The sequence below is a fragment of the Bombina bombina genome, chromosome 2 (genome assembly GCF_027579735.1).
Source record: "Bombina bombina isolate aBomBom1 chromosome 2, aBomBom1.pri, whole genome shotgun sequence".
Taxonomy (NCBI): Eukaryota; Metazoa; Chordata; class Amphibia; order Anura; family Bombinatoridae; genus Bombina; species Bombina bombina.
This window is the reverse complement of record NC_069500.1, coordinates 861,658,101-861,674,957: the sequence shown is the minus strand read 5'-3', so window position 1 is coordinate 861,674,957 and position 16,857 is coordinate 861,658,101. Positions and strand designations below refer to the sequence as shown.

The 16,857-nt window shown below is 42.6% G+C and overlaps 1 protein-coding gene across 1 annotated transcript in view; it reads left to right on the top strand.

Annotated features, from left to right (window-relative positions):
* The window catches only part of ERI1 (exoribonuclease 1), a 268,488-nt gene that overhangs the window by 154,455 nt on the left and 97,176 nt on the right, over positions 1 to 16,857 (top strand). Inside the window, exon 4 of the mRNA XM_053703189.1 lies at positions 12,348 to 12,457. Coding sequence (XP_053559164.1) covers positions 12,348 to 12,457 — 110 coding nt within the window. The remainder of the gene's footprint in view (positions 1 to 12,347; positions 12,458 to 16,857) is intronic.

The following is a 16,857-nucleotide window of genomic DNA, read 5'->3' as shown; positions in this document are numbered from 1 at the left end:
TTTTTTTACACCTCACTTCTTCTTTACACGTTAAACTAAGGTATATGTGAGGTGGGAGGTGTATTTATAGGCATTTCTCTTGTAAGGTGTATCCAGTCCATGGATCATCCATTACTTGTGGGATATTCTCCTTCCCAACAGGAAGTTGCAAGAGGATCACCCACAGCAGAGCTGCTATATAGCTCCTCCCCTAACTGCCATATCCAGTCATTCTCTTGCAACTCTCAACAAGCATGGAGGTAGTAAGAGGAAAGTGGTGAAATGTAGCTGTTATCTTGCTTCAATCAAAAGTTTGTTATTTTTAAATGGTACCGGAGTTGTACTATTTTGTCCCAGGCAGAAAAATAGAAGATTCTGCCTGTGATTTCTATGATCTTAGCAGGTTGTAACTAAGATCCATTGCTGTTCTCACACATGACTGAAGAGAGAGGTAACTTCAGCGGGGGAATGGCGTGCAGGTTATCCTGCTATGAGGTATGTGCAGTTAAGATTTTTTCTAGAAGATGTGAATGCTAGAAAATGCTGCTGATACCAAAATTATGTAAGGTAAGCCTGAATACAGTGATTTAATAGCGACTGGTATCATGCTTACTTTCTGAGGTAATACTCTTTTATATTTACAATATAAAACGTTTGCTGGCATGTTTAAACGTTTTTATATATACTTTGGTGATATAACTTTATTGAGGCCTAGTTTTTTCCACATGGCTGGCTTAAATTTGCCTAGAAACAGTTTCCTGAGGCTTTCCACTGTGTTACTATGAGTGGGAGGGGCCTAATTTAGCGTGTTTTTTTGCGCAGTAACTTTTACAGACTGAGACATCCAGCTTCCTCCAGGAGTCCCCTGAATGCTATAGGACACCTCTAAAGGGCTCTTAGGCTTTCCAAAATCGTTTGTTGGGGAAGGTAGGCCCCCAGCAAGGCTGTGGCAGTTTGGTGTGACTGTTAAAAAACGTCTATATCGTTTTTTTTTATCCGTTTTTTGAACTAAGGGGTTAACCATCCATTTGCAAGTGGGTGCAATGCTCTGTTAGCTTATTATACACACTGTAAAAATTTCGTTTGATTTACTGCCTTTTTTCATTGTTTTTCAAATTCTGACAAAATTTGCTTCTCTTAAAGGCACAGTACCGTTTCTTATATTTGCTTGTTAACTCGATTTAAATTATTTTCCAAGCTTGCTAGTCTCATTGCTAGTCTGTACAAACATGTCTGACATAGAGGAAACTCCTTGTTCATTATGTTTAAAAGCCATGGTGGAACCCCCTCTTAGAATGTGTACCAAATGTACTGATTTCACTTTAAGCAATAAAGATCATATTATGTCTTTAAAAAAATTTATCACCAGAGGAATCTAACGAGGGGGAAGTTATGCCGACTAACTCTCCCCACGTGTCAGATCCTTTGACTCCCGCTCAAGGGACTCACGCTCAAGGGACTCACGCTCAAATGGCGCTAAGTACATCTAGGGCGCCCGTAGCGTTTACTTTACAAGACATGGCGGCAGTCATGGATAATACACTGTCAGCGGTATTAGCCAGACTACCTGAATTCAGAGGAAAGCGAGATAGCTCTGGAGTTAGACGAAATACAGAGCATACTGACGCTTTAAGAGCTATGTCTGATACTGCCTCAGAATATGCAGAAGCTGATGTTTCTGACTCAGGGAAGATGATGCAACCTGATTCTGATATCTCTACATTTAAATTTAAGCTTGAACACCTCCGCGTGTTACTCAGGGAGGTTTTAGCTGCTCTGAATGACTGTGATATAATTGCAGTGCCAGAGAAATTGTGTAGACTGGATAAATACTATGCAGTGCCGGTGTGCACTGATGTTTCTCCAATACCTAAAAGGTTTACAGAAATTATTACTAAGGAATGGGATAGACCAGGTGTGCCGTTCTCTCCCCCTCCTATTTTTAGAAAAATGTTTCCAATAGACGCCACCACACGGGTCTTATGGCAGACAGTTCCTAAGGTGGAGGGAGCAGTTTCTACTCTAGCAAAGCATACTACTATCCCTCTCGAGGACAGTTGTGCTTTCTTAGATCCAATGGATAAAAAGTTAGAGGGTTACCTTAAGAAAATATTTATTCAACAAGGTTTTATCCTACAGCCCCTTGCGTGCATTGCTCCTGTCACTGCTGCTGCGGCGCTCTGGTTTGAGTCTCTGGAAGAGGCTTTACAGGTAGCGACTCCATTGGATGACATACTTGACAAGCTTAGAGCACTTAAGCTAGCCAATTCTTTTGTTTCTGATGCCATTGTTCATTTGACTAAACTAACGGCTAAGAATTCTGGTTTTGCTATCCAGGCGCGCAGAGCACTATGGCTTAAATCATGGTCAGCTGACATTACTTCAAAGTCTAAGCTGCTTAACATTCCCTTCAAGGGGCAGACCCTATTCGGGCCTGGTTTGAAGGAGATTATTGCTGATATCACTGGAGGAAAAGGTCATGCCCTTCCTCAGGATAGGTCCAAATCAAGGGCCAAACAGTCTAATTTTCGTGCCTTTCGAAACTTCAAGGCAAGTGCGGCATCAACTTCCTCTAATGCAAAACAAGAGGGAACTTTTGCTCAGTCCAATACGGTCTGGAAACCTAACCAGACCTGGAACAAAGGTAAGCAGGCCAAAAAGCCTGCTGCTGCCTCTAAGACAGCATGAAGGAACGGCCCCCTATCCGGTAACGGATCTAGTAGGGGGCAGACTTTCGCTTTTCGCCCAGGCGTGGGCAAGAGATGTCCAGGATCCCTGGGCGTTGGAAATTATATCCCAGGGATATCTTCTGGACTTCAAGGCTTCCCCCCCAAAAGGGAGATTTCACCTTTCACAATTATCTGCAAACCAGATAAAGAGAGAGGCATTCTTACACTGTGTACAAGACCTCCTAGTTATGGGAGTGATCCATCCAGTTCCAAAGGAGGAACAGGGACAGGGATTTTACTCAAATCTGTTTGTGGTTCCCAAAAAAGAGGGAACCTTCAGACCAATTTTGGATCTAAAGATCTTAAACAAATTCCTCAGAGTTCCATTATTCAAGATGGAGACTATTCGTACCATCCTACCTATGATCCAGGAGGGTCAATACATGACTACAGTGGATTTAAAGGATGCTTATCTTCACATTCTGATACACAAAGATCATCATCGGTTTCTCAGGTTTGCCTTCCTAGACAGGCATTACCAGTTTGTAGCTCTTCCCTTTGGGTTAGCTACAGCCCCAAGAATTTTTACGAAGGTTCTGGGGTCGCTTCTGACGGTTCTAAGGCAGAGGGGCATAGCAGTCGCCCCTTATTTAGACGACATCCTGATTCAGGCGTCAAACTTCCAAATTGCCAAGTCTCATACGGACATAGTGTTGGCATTTCTGAGGTCACATGGGTGGAAGGTGAACGAGGAAAAGAGTTCTCTATCCCCCCTCACAAGAGTTTCCTTCCTAGGGACTCTGATAGATTCTGTAGAAATGAAAATTTACCTGACGGAGTCCAGGTTATCAAAACTTCTAAATTCCTGCCGTGTTCTTTATTCCATTCCTCGCCCTTCGGTGGCTCAGTGCATGGAAGTAATCGGCTTAATGGTAGCGGCAATGGACATAGTGCCGTTTACACGCCTACATCTCAGACCGCTGCAACTCTGCATGCTCAGTCAGTGGAATGGGGATTACACAGATTTGTCCCCTCTACTAAATCTGGATCAAGAGACCAGGGATTCTCTTCTCTGGTGGCTATCTCGGGTCCATCTGTCCAAAGGTATGACCTTTCGCAGGCCAGATTGGACAATTGTAACGACAGATGCCAGCCTTCTAGGTTGGGGTGCAGTCTGGAACTCCCTGAAGGCTCAGGGATCGTGAACTCAGGAGGAGTCACTCCTTCCAATAAATTTTCTGGAACTGAGAGCGATATTCAATGCTCTTCAGGCTTGGCCTCAGTTAGCAACTCTGAGGTTCATCAGATTTCAGTCGGACAACATCACGACTGTGGCTTACATCAACCATCAAGGGGGAACAAGGAGTTCCCTAGCGATATTAGAAGTCTCAAAAATAATTCGCTGGGCAGAGATTCACTCTTGCCACCTATCAGCTATCCATATCCCAGGTGTAGAGAACTGGGAGGCGGATTTTCTAAGTCGACAGACTTTTCATCCGGGGGAGTGGGAGCTCCATCCGGAGGTGTTTGCACGATTGATTCATCGTTGGGGCAAACCAGAACTGGATCTCATGGCGTCTCGCCAGAACGCCAAGCTTCCTTGTTACGGGTCTAGGGACCCCAAGGCAACGCTGATAGATGCTCTAGCAGCGCCTTGGTCCTTCAACCTGGCTTATGTGTTTCCACCGTTTCCTCTGCTCCCTCGTCTGATTGCCAAAATCAAGCAGGAGAGAGCATCGGGGATCTTGATAGCGCCTGTGTGGCCATGCAGGACTTGGTATGCAGATCTGGTGGACATGTCATCCTTTCCACCATGGACTCTGCCGCTGAGACAGGACCTTCTACTTCAAGGTCCTTTCAACCATCCAAATCTAATTTCTCTGAGGCTGACTGCCTGGAGATTGAACGCTTGATTTTATCAAAGCGTGGTTTCTCCGAGTCAGTCATTGATACCTTAATTCAGGCACGAAAGCCTGTCACCAGGAAAATCTATCATAAGATATGGCGTAAATATCTTTATTGGTGTGAATCCAAGGGCTACTCATGGAGTAAGGTCAGGATTCCGAGGATATTATCTCTTCTCCAAGAAGGATTGGAAAAAGGATTGTCAGCTAGTTCCTTAAAGGGACAGATTTCTGCGCTGTCTATTCTTTTGCACAAGCGTCTGGCGGATGTTCCAGACATTCAGGCATTTTGTCAGGCTTTAGTTAGAATCAAGCCTGTGTTTAAACCTGTTGCTCCACCTTGGAGCTTAAATTTGGTTCTTAAAGTTCTTCAGGGGGTTCCGTTTGAACCTCTTCATTCCATAGATATCAAACTTTTATCTTGGAAAGTTCTCTTTTTGGTAGCTATTTCCTCGGCTCGTAGAGTTTCAGAGTTATCTGCCTTACAATGTGATTCTCCTTATCTGATCTTCCATGCAGATAAGGTAGTTCTGCGTACCAAACCTGGGTTTTTACCTAAGGTGGTATCTAATAAGAATATCAATCAAGAGATTGTTGTTCCGTCTTTGTGTCCTAATCCTTCTTCAAAGAAGGAACGTCTATTACACAATCTGGACGTGGTTCGTGCTTTAAAGTTTTACTTACAAGCTACTAAAGATTTTCGTCAAACATCTGCTTTGTTTGTTGTTTATTCTGGACAGAGGAGAGGTCAAAAGGCTTCGGCAACCTCTCTTTCTTTTTGGCTAAGAAGCATCATCCGCTTAGCCTATGAGACTGCTGGCCAGCAGCCTCCTGAAAGGATTACAGCTCATTCTACTAGAGCTGTGGCTTCCACATGGGCCTTTAAAAATGAGGCTTCTGTTGAACAGATTTGCAAGGCGGCGACTTGGTCTTCGCTTCATACTTTTTCAAAATTCTACAAATTTGATACTTTTGCTTCTTCGGAGGCTATTTTTAGGAGAAAGGTTTTACAGGCAGTGGTACCTTCCGTTTAAGTACCTGCCTTGTCCCTCCCTTCATCCGTGTACTTTAGCTTTGGTATTGGTATCCCACAAGTAATGGATGATCCGTGGACTGGTAACACCTTACAAGAGAAAACATAATTTATGCTTACCTGATAAATTTATTTCTCTTGTGGTGTATCCAGTCCACGGCCCGCCCTGTCATTTTAAGGCAGGTATTTCTCCTCTTAAGTGTAGTCAGTCCACGGGTCATCCATTACTTATGGGATATTAACTCCTCCCTAACAGGAAGTGCAAGAGGATCACCCAAGCAGAGCTGCTATATAGCTCCTCCCCTCTACGTCACACCCAGTCATTCTCTTGCACCTAACTAATAGATAGGATGTGTGAGAGGAGTGTGGTTATTAAATTTAGTTTTTTATTACTTCAATCAAAAGTTTGTTATTTTAAACAGCACCGGAGTGTGTTGTTTCTTCTCAGGCAGTATTAGAAGAAGAATCTACCTGAGTTTGTGTATGATCTTAGCGGACGTAACTAAGATCCATTTGCTGTTCTCGGCCATTCTGAGGAGCGAGGTAACTTCAGAACAGGGGACAGCGGGCAGGGTTCGCCTGCAAAGAGGTATGTTGCAGTATATTATTTTCTAAGGAATGGAATTGACTGAGAAAATACTGCTAATACCGATATAATGTAAGTACAGCCTTAAATGCAGTAGTAGTAACTGGTATCAGGCTGTTATGTATGTATGTTGGCACCAAAGTATTTCTGGGGAATGGCACTTCACTAAGAAAATACTGTTTACATATAACTCTAGCCTCTCTGCAGTGATAGCGACTAGCAGCAGGCTTTTATTCTTATTCATATATTTAAAACGTTTACTGTCAGGTTAATCGTTTTTTTTATCTGAGGTACTTGGTGAAAATTTATGGGCATTATTTTCCACTTGGCTGTCGTTTATTTTGCATAAAATCAGTTACTGAGCTTCCCCACTGCTGTATTAAGAGTGGGAGGGGCCTATTTTTGGCGCTTTTACTACGCATTAAAAATTCAGTCACAGTCTTCCTTATTCTCCCTGCATGATCCAGGACGTCTCTACAGAGCTCAGGGGTCTCCAAAACTAGTTTGAGGGAGGTAATCACTCACAGCAGACCTGTGAGACTGTGCTTTGACTGTGATAAAAAACGTATTTATTTGTCAATCGTTTTTGGTATTAAGGGGTTAATAATCCATTTGCTGATGGGTGCTATCCTTTGCTAAATTAATGCATTTCATATGAAAAATTGATTGCTATAACTAAACCGGTTCATTGTTATATCAAAGTGACAGTTTTTTTTTTTGTGTGCTTCTTAAAGGCACAGTAACGTTTTGCATATTGCTTGTAAATTCAGTTGAAAAGTATTTCCAAGCTTGCTAGTCTAATTGCTAGTTTGTTTAAACATGTCTGACACAGAGGAATCTCTTTGTGCAATATGTTCAAAAGCCAAGGTGGAGCCCAATAGAAATTTATGTACTAATTGCATTGATGCTACTTTAAATAAAAGCCAATCTGTACATGTTAAGCAACATTCACCAGACAACGAGGGGGAAGTTATGCCGACTAACTTGCCTCACGTGTCAGTACCTGCATCTCCCGCTCAGGAGGTGCGTGATATTGTAACGCCAAGTACATCAGGGCGGCCATTACAAATCACTTTACAAGACATGGCTAATGTTATGACTGAAGTTTTGTCTAAATTGCCAGAACTTAGGGGTAAACGAGATCACTCTGGGGTGAGAACAGAGTGCGCTGATAATGCTAGGGCCATGTCTGATACTGCGTCACAATTTGCAGAACATGAGGACGGAGAGCTTCATTCTGCGGGTGACGGATCTGATCCAAATAAACTGGATTCAGACATTTCAAATTTTAAGTTTAAGCTGGAAAACCTCCGTGTATTACTAGGGGAGGTGTTAGCGGCTCTGAATGATTGTAACACAGTTGCAATCCCAGAGAAAATGTGTAGGTTGGATAAATATTTTGCGGTACCGACGAGTACTGACGTTTTTCCTATACCTAAGAGACTTACTGAAATTGTTACTAAGGAGTGGGATAGACCAGGTGTGCCTTTCTCACCCCCTCCTATATTCAGAAAAATGTTTCCAATAGATGCCACCACACGGGACTTATGGCAAACGGTCCCTAAGGTGGAGGGAGCAGTTTCTACTTTAGCTAAGCGTACCACTATCCCGGTGGAGGATAGCTGTGCCTTTTCAGATCCAATGGATAAAAAGTTAGAGGGTTACCTTAAGAAAATGTTTGTTCAACAAGGTTTTATATTGCAACCCCTTGCATGCATTGCGCCTGTCACGGCTGCGGCAGCATTTTGGTTTGAGTCGCTGGAAGAGACCCTTGACTCAGCTCCATTAGATGAGATTACACACAAGCTTAAAACCCTTAAGCTAGCTAATTCATTTATTTCTGATGCCGTAGTACATTTAACTAAACTTACGGCTAAGAATTCAGGATTCGCCATTCAGGCGCGCAGAGCGCTGTGGCTAAAATCCTGGTCAGCTGATGTAACTTCTAAATCTAAATTGCTTAACATGCCTTTCAAGGGGCAGACATTATTCGGGCCCGGTTTGAAAGAAATTATCGCTGATATTACGGGAGGTAAAGGCCATGCCCTGCCTCAAGACAGAGCCAAACCAAGGGCTAGACAGTCTAATTTTCGTGCCTTTCGTAACTTCAAGGCAGGAGCAGCATCAACTTCCTCTGCTCCAAAACAGGAAGGAGCTGCTGCTCGCTACAGACAAGGCTGGAAACCTAACCAGACCTGGAACAAGGGCAAGCAGGCCAGAAAACCTGCTGCTGCCCCTAAGACAGCATGAAGTGAGGACCCCCGATCCGGAAACGGATCTAGTAGGGGGCAGACTCTCTCTCTTCGCCCAGGCTTGGGCAAGAGATGTCCAGGATCCCTGGGCGTTGGAGATCATATCTCAGGGATATCTTCTGGACTTCAAAGCTTCTCCTCCACAAGGGAGATTTCATCTTTCAAGGTTGTCAACAAACCAGATAAAGAAAGAGGCGTTTCTACGCTGTGTACAAGACCTCTTACTAATGGGAGTGATCCACCCAGTTCCGCGGTCGGAACACGGACAAGGGTTTTACTCAAATATGTTTGTGGTTCCCAAAAAAGAGGGAACCTTCAGACCAATATTGGATTTAAAGATCCTAAACAAATTCCTAAGAGTTCCATCGTTCAAAATGGAAACTATTCGGACAATCTTACCCATGATCCAAAGAGGTCAGTACATGACCACAGTGGATTTAAAGGATGCCTACCTTCACATACCGATTCACAAGGAACATTACCGGTATCTAAGGTTTGCCTTCCTAGACAGGCATTACCAGTTTGTAGCTCTTCCCTTCGGGTTGGCTACGGCTCCAAGAATCTTTACAAAGGTTCTGGGTTCTCTTCTGGCGGTACTAAGACCGCAAGGAATATCGGTAGCTCCGTACCTAGACGACATTCTGATACAAGCGTCAAGCTTCCAAACTGCCAAGTCTCATACAGAGTTAGTACTGGCATTAGTAAGGTCGCATGGGTGGAAAGTGAACGAAGAGAAGAATTCTCTCTTACCACTCACAAGAGTTCCCTTCTTGGGGACTCTTATAGATTCTGTAGAAATGAAAATTTACCTGACAGAGGACAGGTTAACAAAACTTCTAAATGCTTGCCGTGTCCTTCATTCCATTCAACACCCGTCAGTGGCTCAATGCATGGAGGTAATCGGCTTAATGGTAGCGGCAATGGACATAGTACCTTTTGCACGCCTACATCTCAGACCGCTGCAATTGTGCATGCTAAGTCAGTGGAATGGGGATTACTCAGATTTGTCCCCTATGCTGAATCTGGATCAAGAGACCAGAGATTCTCTTCTATGGTGGCTTTCTCGGCCACATCTGTCCAGGGGGATGCCCTTCAGCAGGCCAGACTGGACAATTGTAACAACAGACGCCAGCCTACTAGGTTGGGGCGCTGTCTGGAATTCCCTGAAGGCTCAGGGATCATGGACTCAAGAGGAGAGTCTCCTTCCAATAAACATTCTGGAATTGAGAGCAGTTCTCAATGCCCTTCTGGCTTGGCCTCAGTTAGCAACTCTGAGGTTCATCAGGTTTCAGTCGGACAACATCACGACTGTGGCTTACATCAACCATCAGGGAGGGACAAGGAGTTCCCTAGCGATGATGGAAGTATCAAAGATAATTCGCTGGGCAGAGTCTCACTCTTGCCACCTGTCAGCGATCCACATCCCAGGCGTGGAGAACTGGGAGGCGGATTTCCTAAGTCGCCAGACTTTTCATCCGGGGGAGTGGGAACTTCATCCGGAGGTCTTTGCCCAAATACTTCGACGTTGGGGCTAACCAGATATGGATCTCATGGCGTCTCGCCAGAACGCCAAGCTTCCTTGTTACGGGTCCAGGTCCAGGGACCCGGGAGCGGTCCTGATAGATGCTTTGACAGCACCTTGGACCTTCAGGATGGCTTATGTGTTCCCACCCTTCCCGATGCTTCCTCGTTTGATTGCCAGGATCAAACAGGAGAAAGCATTGGTGATTCTAATAGCGCCTGCGTGGCCACGCAGGACCTGGTATGCAGATCTAGTGGACATGTCATCCAGTCCACCGTGGAGCTTAAACTTAGTTCTTAACGTTTTACAGGGTGTTCCGTTTGAACCCCTTCATTCCATTGATATCAAGCTGTTATCTTGGAAAGTTCTGTTTTTAATGGCTATTTCCTCGGCTCGTAGAGTCTCTGAGTTATCAGCCTTACATTGTGATTCTCCTTATCTGATTTTTCATTCAGATAAGGTTGTTCTGCGTACTAAACCTGGGTTCTTACCTAAGGTAGTCACTAACAAGAATATCAATCAAGAGATTGTTGTTCCATCATTGTGCCCTAACCCTTCTTCAAAGAAGGAACGACTTCTGCACAATCTAGACATAGTCCGTGCCCTGAAATTTTATTTACAGGCAACTAAAGATTTTCGTCAAACTTCTTCCCTGTTTGTCGTTTATTTTGGACAGAGGAGAAGTCAAAAAGCATCTGCTACCTCTCTCTCTTTTTGGCTTCGTAGCATAATACGTTTAGCCTATGAGACTGCTGGACAGCAACCTCCTGAAAGGATTACAGCTCATTCTACTAGAGCTGTGGCTTCCACTTGGGCCTTTAAGAATGAGGCCTCTGTTGAACAGATTTGCAAGGCTGCAACTTGGTCTTCTCTTCATACTTTTTCCAAATTTTACAAATTTGACACTTTTGCTTCTTCGGAGGCTGTTTTTGGGAGAAAGGTTCTTCAGGCAGTGGTTCCTTCCGTATAAAGATCCTGCCTGTCCCTCCCGTCATCCGTGTACTTTAGCTTTGGTATTGGTATCCCATAAGTAATGGATGACCCGTGGACCGACTACACTTAACAGGAGAAAACATAATTTATGCTTACCTGATAAATTCCTTTCTCCTGTAGTGTAGTCAGTCCACGGCCCGCCCTGTTTTTTATGGCAGGTCTAAATTTTAAATTATACTCCAGTCACCACTGCACCCTATAGTTTCTCCTTTCTCGTTTGGTTTTCGGTCGAATGACTGGGTGTGACGTAGAGGGGAGGAGCTATATAGCAGCTCTGCTTGGGTGATCCTCTTGCACTTCCTGTTAGGGAGGAGTTAATATCCCATAAGTAATGGATGACCCGTGGACTGACTACACTACAGGAGAAAGGAATTTATCAGGTAAGCATAAATTATGTTTTTTTAATTTTATACTACAGTCACCACTGCACCCTATGGTTTCTCCTTTCTCTGCTTGTTTTCGGTCGAATGACTGGATATGGCAGTTAGGGGATGAGCTATATAGCAGCTCTGCTGTGGGTGATCCTCTTGCAACTTCCTGTTGGGAAGGAGAATATCCCACAAGTAATGGATGATCCGTGGACTGGATACACCACAAGAGAAATAAATTTATCCGGTAAGCATAAATTATGTTTTTGAGGTTTGGGAAACTTTGCCCCCTCCTAGTAGGAATGTATATCCCATAAGTCACTAGCTCATGGACTCTTGCCACTATGAAAGAAATGAATTTATCAGGTAAGTTCTTACATAAATTATTGCATGAGAAATGTGAGGAAAAGCTGTTTGAAATTTTTAATTATACAACATTAAAGGGACACAATACTTATATGCTAAATCACTTGAAAGTGGTACAGCATAGCTGTAAAATGCTGACAGGAAAATATCACCTGAACATCTCTATGTAAAAAAGCAAGATATTTTACATCAATTTCCTCAGCTCACTAGCGTAAGTGCTTTGTAAAAAGTTATCTTTCAGTTACTGCCCAGCTGCAGATAAAAAGAAAAAAAGGAAGTAATGAACAGCAGCCAATCAGCATCAGCAGTGCTGAGGTCCTGAATTGTTTTACTGTGAGATTTCATAGTAAACTTCCTTAAACTGAATAGGGAAATAACATGAGTGTGCATGAGGCTCCCTTGCAAGTCCCGGGACTGGCAAACTGATGTGCTGCTTAAAGTCCTTTACAATAGGGTGTGAATACTTAAGACATTTTGAGGTAAAATATCTTTTTTTTACAGGTGATATTTTCTAGTCAGCTTTTTACAGCTATGCTGTACCACTTTCAAGTGATTTAGTACAATGTCCCTTTAAATTGGCTTCCCTTTTAAAATTGTAAAATGCTGTGGTCTCTGTTTAAAATGTAAATTTAAGACTTTCACAGGGTGTTTTAATTTGAGCTTTGTTTCTTGTAGGAAACTATTGACCATGCAGACACTTTTCCCAATGTCCTTCGAAGTGCCGTGGACTGGATGAAAAAAAAGCAACTTGGGACAAAATACAAATATGCCATATTAACTGACGGGTAATTTAAGTTGCATGTGTTGTTTCAACTTGTAAAACAATCACATATTTCTTGAGCATTCAGGTTAAATTGATTTTAAATCCTAGCGTTTGTGAAACGCTAGGATTTACCATTGGAACAAATAAACGGGACTTTCAAGCCATGAACTATAAAATACTTGATGCTGAATGTTCCTTTATTTTTTTGAAGTTTTCGCCACACTGAGCTCCTCAAGCAGCCCACGGCAGAACGCTATTTTGCTGTAAGGTGATGTTTCCAATTCTTGGCAAATTACCTGTGCGGGCCAGCTGGGGTCAAGCCGGATATTAACTTAGAGGTGGAAACGCTTCAAACAAAGGACTTTCAGCATGAAGTATTTTATACTTTATGACTGAAAGTTCCCTTTATTTGTTCCAATGATAAATCCTAGCGCTTCACAAACGCTAGGATTTACCATCACTTTGATGCCCACTTATTTATATTGGCTCACTGACATCTTTCTTTTAGTCTTTCCTTCCTTCCTTTTAGGTCACAATTATTTGATTTGTTTAGTGCAGTAGAGTAACAAGTTTATTTTCTTTCTAAGTTGGTGATAGTACATGAGCATCCTTGCTTGTTGGAATTCACTTCCTTGCAGCCTCCTCCTGTCTGACCATGAAGATGTACTATATCCTCTGCTGTTAGTGACAGGACAGGATGGACTCACTACTGTTTCCTCGGACCACTATAGGGGTAAAAACAGGGAAGTGGACTGTTGCTGGGAAACCCATATATCTCACACAGCTATTAGGCTATCAGTAGTTACACTTGTTGTGTATTTCATAATCTGTCCTAACAGTATACCACACAGTACAGCTGGATCACAAGTTTGATCTGGGTTAACATATTGTGCACACATTTGCTTCATTTATTTAACCCTAAGATAGCTAGTTAAATTGTTTATGTAGATTTGATGTGTTATTTCTGGGAGTAACACAGTGAGTAATGGTTCTTTGAATTAGTTCTGCTTGTATTGCTGCCAGCATGTTCTTTTCTCAGACCTCCTTCAGACTGCACCTGGAGTGCTATTAAATCAAGAAGTGCAGTAAGTGAGGTAGGCTGAACGCACGGCAATGTCCGGTAAGAAGATAGTGTGTTCAGGACTTTCTCACCACACTGTGTTTTTGAGCACTTCTTGCATCTACCACATGGTATTTGGCGCGCTCTAGACCTCTTCCTATCTGCGAGTGGGCTAATTTTTTATACATACCCAGCCTCTAGCTGACTTCCTATTCAATACTGCAGGGGGGTAAGGTGCTTAACCCAGAAGCAGGGTGGGGACTTACTTAGTTTCAGGGCATACTGTTAATAATGGGTAGTTTACTAAACATGAAACTTAAGTATTTGCATATTGTCTTATTTATTCTATTCCTTTCAACATGCTTTCTAGTAACAGTCTGGAGCTGTTTATTTGGCACTAGTCATATCAGTGAACAGATGCGCTGACACTTGTTTCTCTTTTAGCAACAAACCACTGTGTACTTTGAAATTGTTGCTTTTCCTTATCCAGCCCTCTTGTACTAATTAATATTGCAGATGCACAGGGTTTTTACTGCTACTATTGTCCACCATCAGCAGATATTATGCAAACTTTATGGATTGTTATAGTCTACATCATTTCTTATGGAGCAGTTTCGGAATGTCATTACCAACTTAAATCTGTTTGAGCATAGTGTCACAGATTTTGTTGTTGTAAGTTTATTTCTTCTGTTAAGTGTGATCAGTCCACGGGTCATCATTACTTGTGGGATATTAACTGCTCCCCTACAGGAAGTGCAAGAGGATTCACCCAGCAGAGTTGCTATATAGCTCCTCCCCTCTACGTCACCTCCAGTCATTCTCTTGCACCCAACGACTAGATAGGATGTGTGAGAGGACTATGGTGATATATTTAGTTTTTATATCTTCAATCAAAAGTTTGTTATTTTATAATAGCACCGGAGTGTGTTATTCCTTCTCTGGTAGAATTTGAAGAAGAATCTACCTGAGTTTTTCTATGATTTTAGCCGGAGTAGTTAAGATCATATTGCTGTTTCTCGGCCATCTGAGGAGAGGTAAACTTCAGATCAGGGGACAGCAGGCAGATTAATCTGCAAAGAGGTATGTAGCAGTTTATTATTTTCTGACATGGAATTGATGAGAAAATCCTGCCATACCGTTATAATGTAAACTCAGCCTTGAATGCAGTAGATGTAGCTGATATCAGGCTGTCATGTATGTATATTTTACACTTCAGTTTTCTGGGAAATGGTACTTCTCTGGCTTTTAAACTGTATACATAGACTTAACCTATTTTGCAGGGACTTGCAATAGGTTTTAAATGACAATTAATTATTGAGGTAAAACGTTTTTTTGCTGGCATGTAAAAACGTTTTTTTCTCTGAGGTACTGGGTGAAAAAATGTTTTGGGCACTTTTTTTCCACTTGGCAATAGTTTTGATTTAAATTAGAGCAGTTCACTATGCATCAGAAAAACTCAGTCAGAGGTTCATTTTCTTCCTGCATGATCCGGTTCATCTCTACAGAGTTCAGGGATCTCAAGAGTCTTTTTTGAGGGAAGTAATCATTCACAGCAGAGCTGTGCTGATTGTATTGACTGTGATATAAAAAACGTTTATTTGTGTATTTTTTTCTGCTGCCTGGGTTAGTTATCATTTGCTGAGGGGAACAATCCTTTGCTAAAACTGTATATTCTGACAAAGATTGATGCTATAACTTAATTATTTTATCTGTTATAATATTTTCTGTGCTTCTTAAAGGCACAGTTCGTTTTCATATTATTTGTAAATTACTTTGAAAAGTATTTCCAAGTTGCTGTTTATTTGCTAGTGTGTTAAACATGTCTGATTCAGAGGAATATCTCTGTGCTATATGTGTTAATGCCAAAGTGGAGCCCAATAGAAATTTATGTACTAAATGTATTGATGCTACTTTAAAAAATAGTCAATCTGTACAAATTGAACATATTTCACCAAACAACGAGGGGAGAGTTATGCCGACTAACTCGCCTCACGTGTCAGTACCTGCATCTCCCGCTCAGGAGGTGCGTGATATTGTAGCGCCGAGTGCATCTGGGCGGCCATTACAAATCACATTACAAGATATGGCTACTGTTATGACTGAAGTTTTGGCTAAACTACCAGAACTAAGAGGTAAACGTGATCACTCTGGGATGAGAACAGAGTGCGCTGATAATGCAAGGGCCATGTCTGATACTGCGTCACAGTTTGCAGAACGTGAAGACGGAGAGCTTCATTCTGTGGGTGACGGTTCTGATCCAAATAAACTTGACTCAGACATTTCAAATTTTAAATTTAAGCTTGAGAACCTCCGTGTGTTACTAGGGGAGGTATTAGCGGCTCTGAATGATTGTAACACAGTTGCAATCCCAGAAAAAATGTGTAGGTTGGATAAATATTTTGCGGTACCGACGAGTACTGACGTTTTTCCTATACCTAAGAGACTTACTGACATTGTTACTAAGGAGTGGGATAGACCCGGTGTGCCTTTCTCACCCCCTCCTATATTCAGAAAAATGTTTCCAATAGACGCCGCCACACGGGACTTATGGCAAATGGTCCCTAAGGTGGAGGGAGCAGTTTCTACTTTAGCTAAGCGTACCACTATCCCAGTGGAGGATAGCTGTGCTTTTTCAGATCCAATGGATAAAAAATTAGAGGGTTACCTTAAGAAAATGTTTGTTCAACAAGGGTTTATATTGCAACCTCTTGCATGTATTGCGCCTGTCACGGCTGCAGCAGCATTTTGGTTTGAGTCTCTGGAAGAGACACTTCAATCATCCACACTAGATGACATCACACACAAACTTAAATTCCTTAAGTTAGCTAATTCATTTATTTCAGATGCCGTAGTACATTTAACTAAACTTGCGGCTAAAAATTCAGGATTCGCCATTCAGGCACGCAGAGCTCTGTGGCTAAAATCCTGGTCAGCTGATGTTACGTCTAAATCTAAATTGCTTAATATTCCTTTCAAAGGGCAGACCTTATTCGGGCCCGGCTTGAAAGAGATTATTGATGACATTACAGGAGGTAAAGGTCATGCCCTGCCTCAGGACAAGGCCAAAGCCAAGGCTAGACAGTCCAATTTTCGTTCCTTTCGTAATTTCAAAGCAGGAGCAGCATCAACTTCCTCTGCACCAAAACAGGAAGGAGCTGTTGCTCGCTACAGACAAGGCTGGAAACCTAACCAGTCCTGGAACAGGGGCAAACAGGCCAGAAAACCTGCTGCTGCCCCTAAGACAGCATGAATTGAGGGCCCCCGATCCGGGACCGGATCTAGTGGGGGGCAGACTTTCCCTCTTCGCCCAGGCTTGGGCAAGAGATGTTCAGGATCCCTGGGCGTTAGAGATCATATCTCAG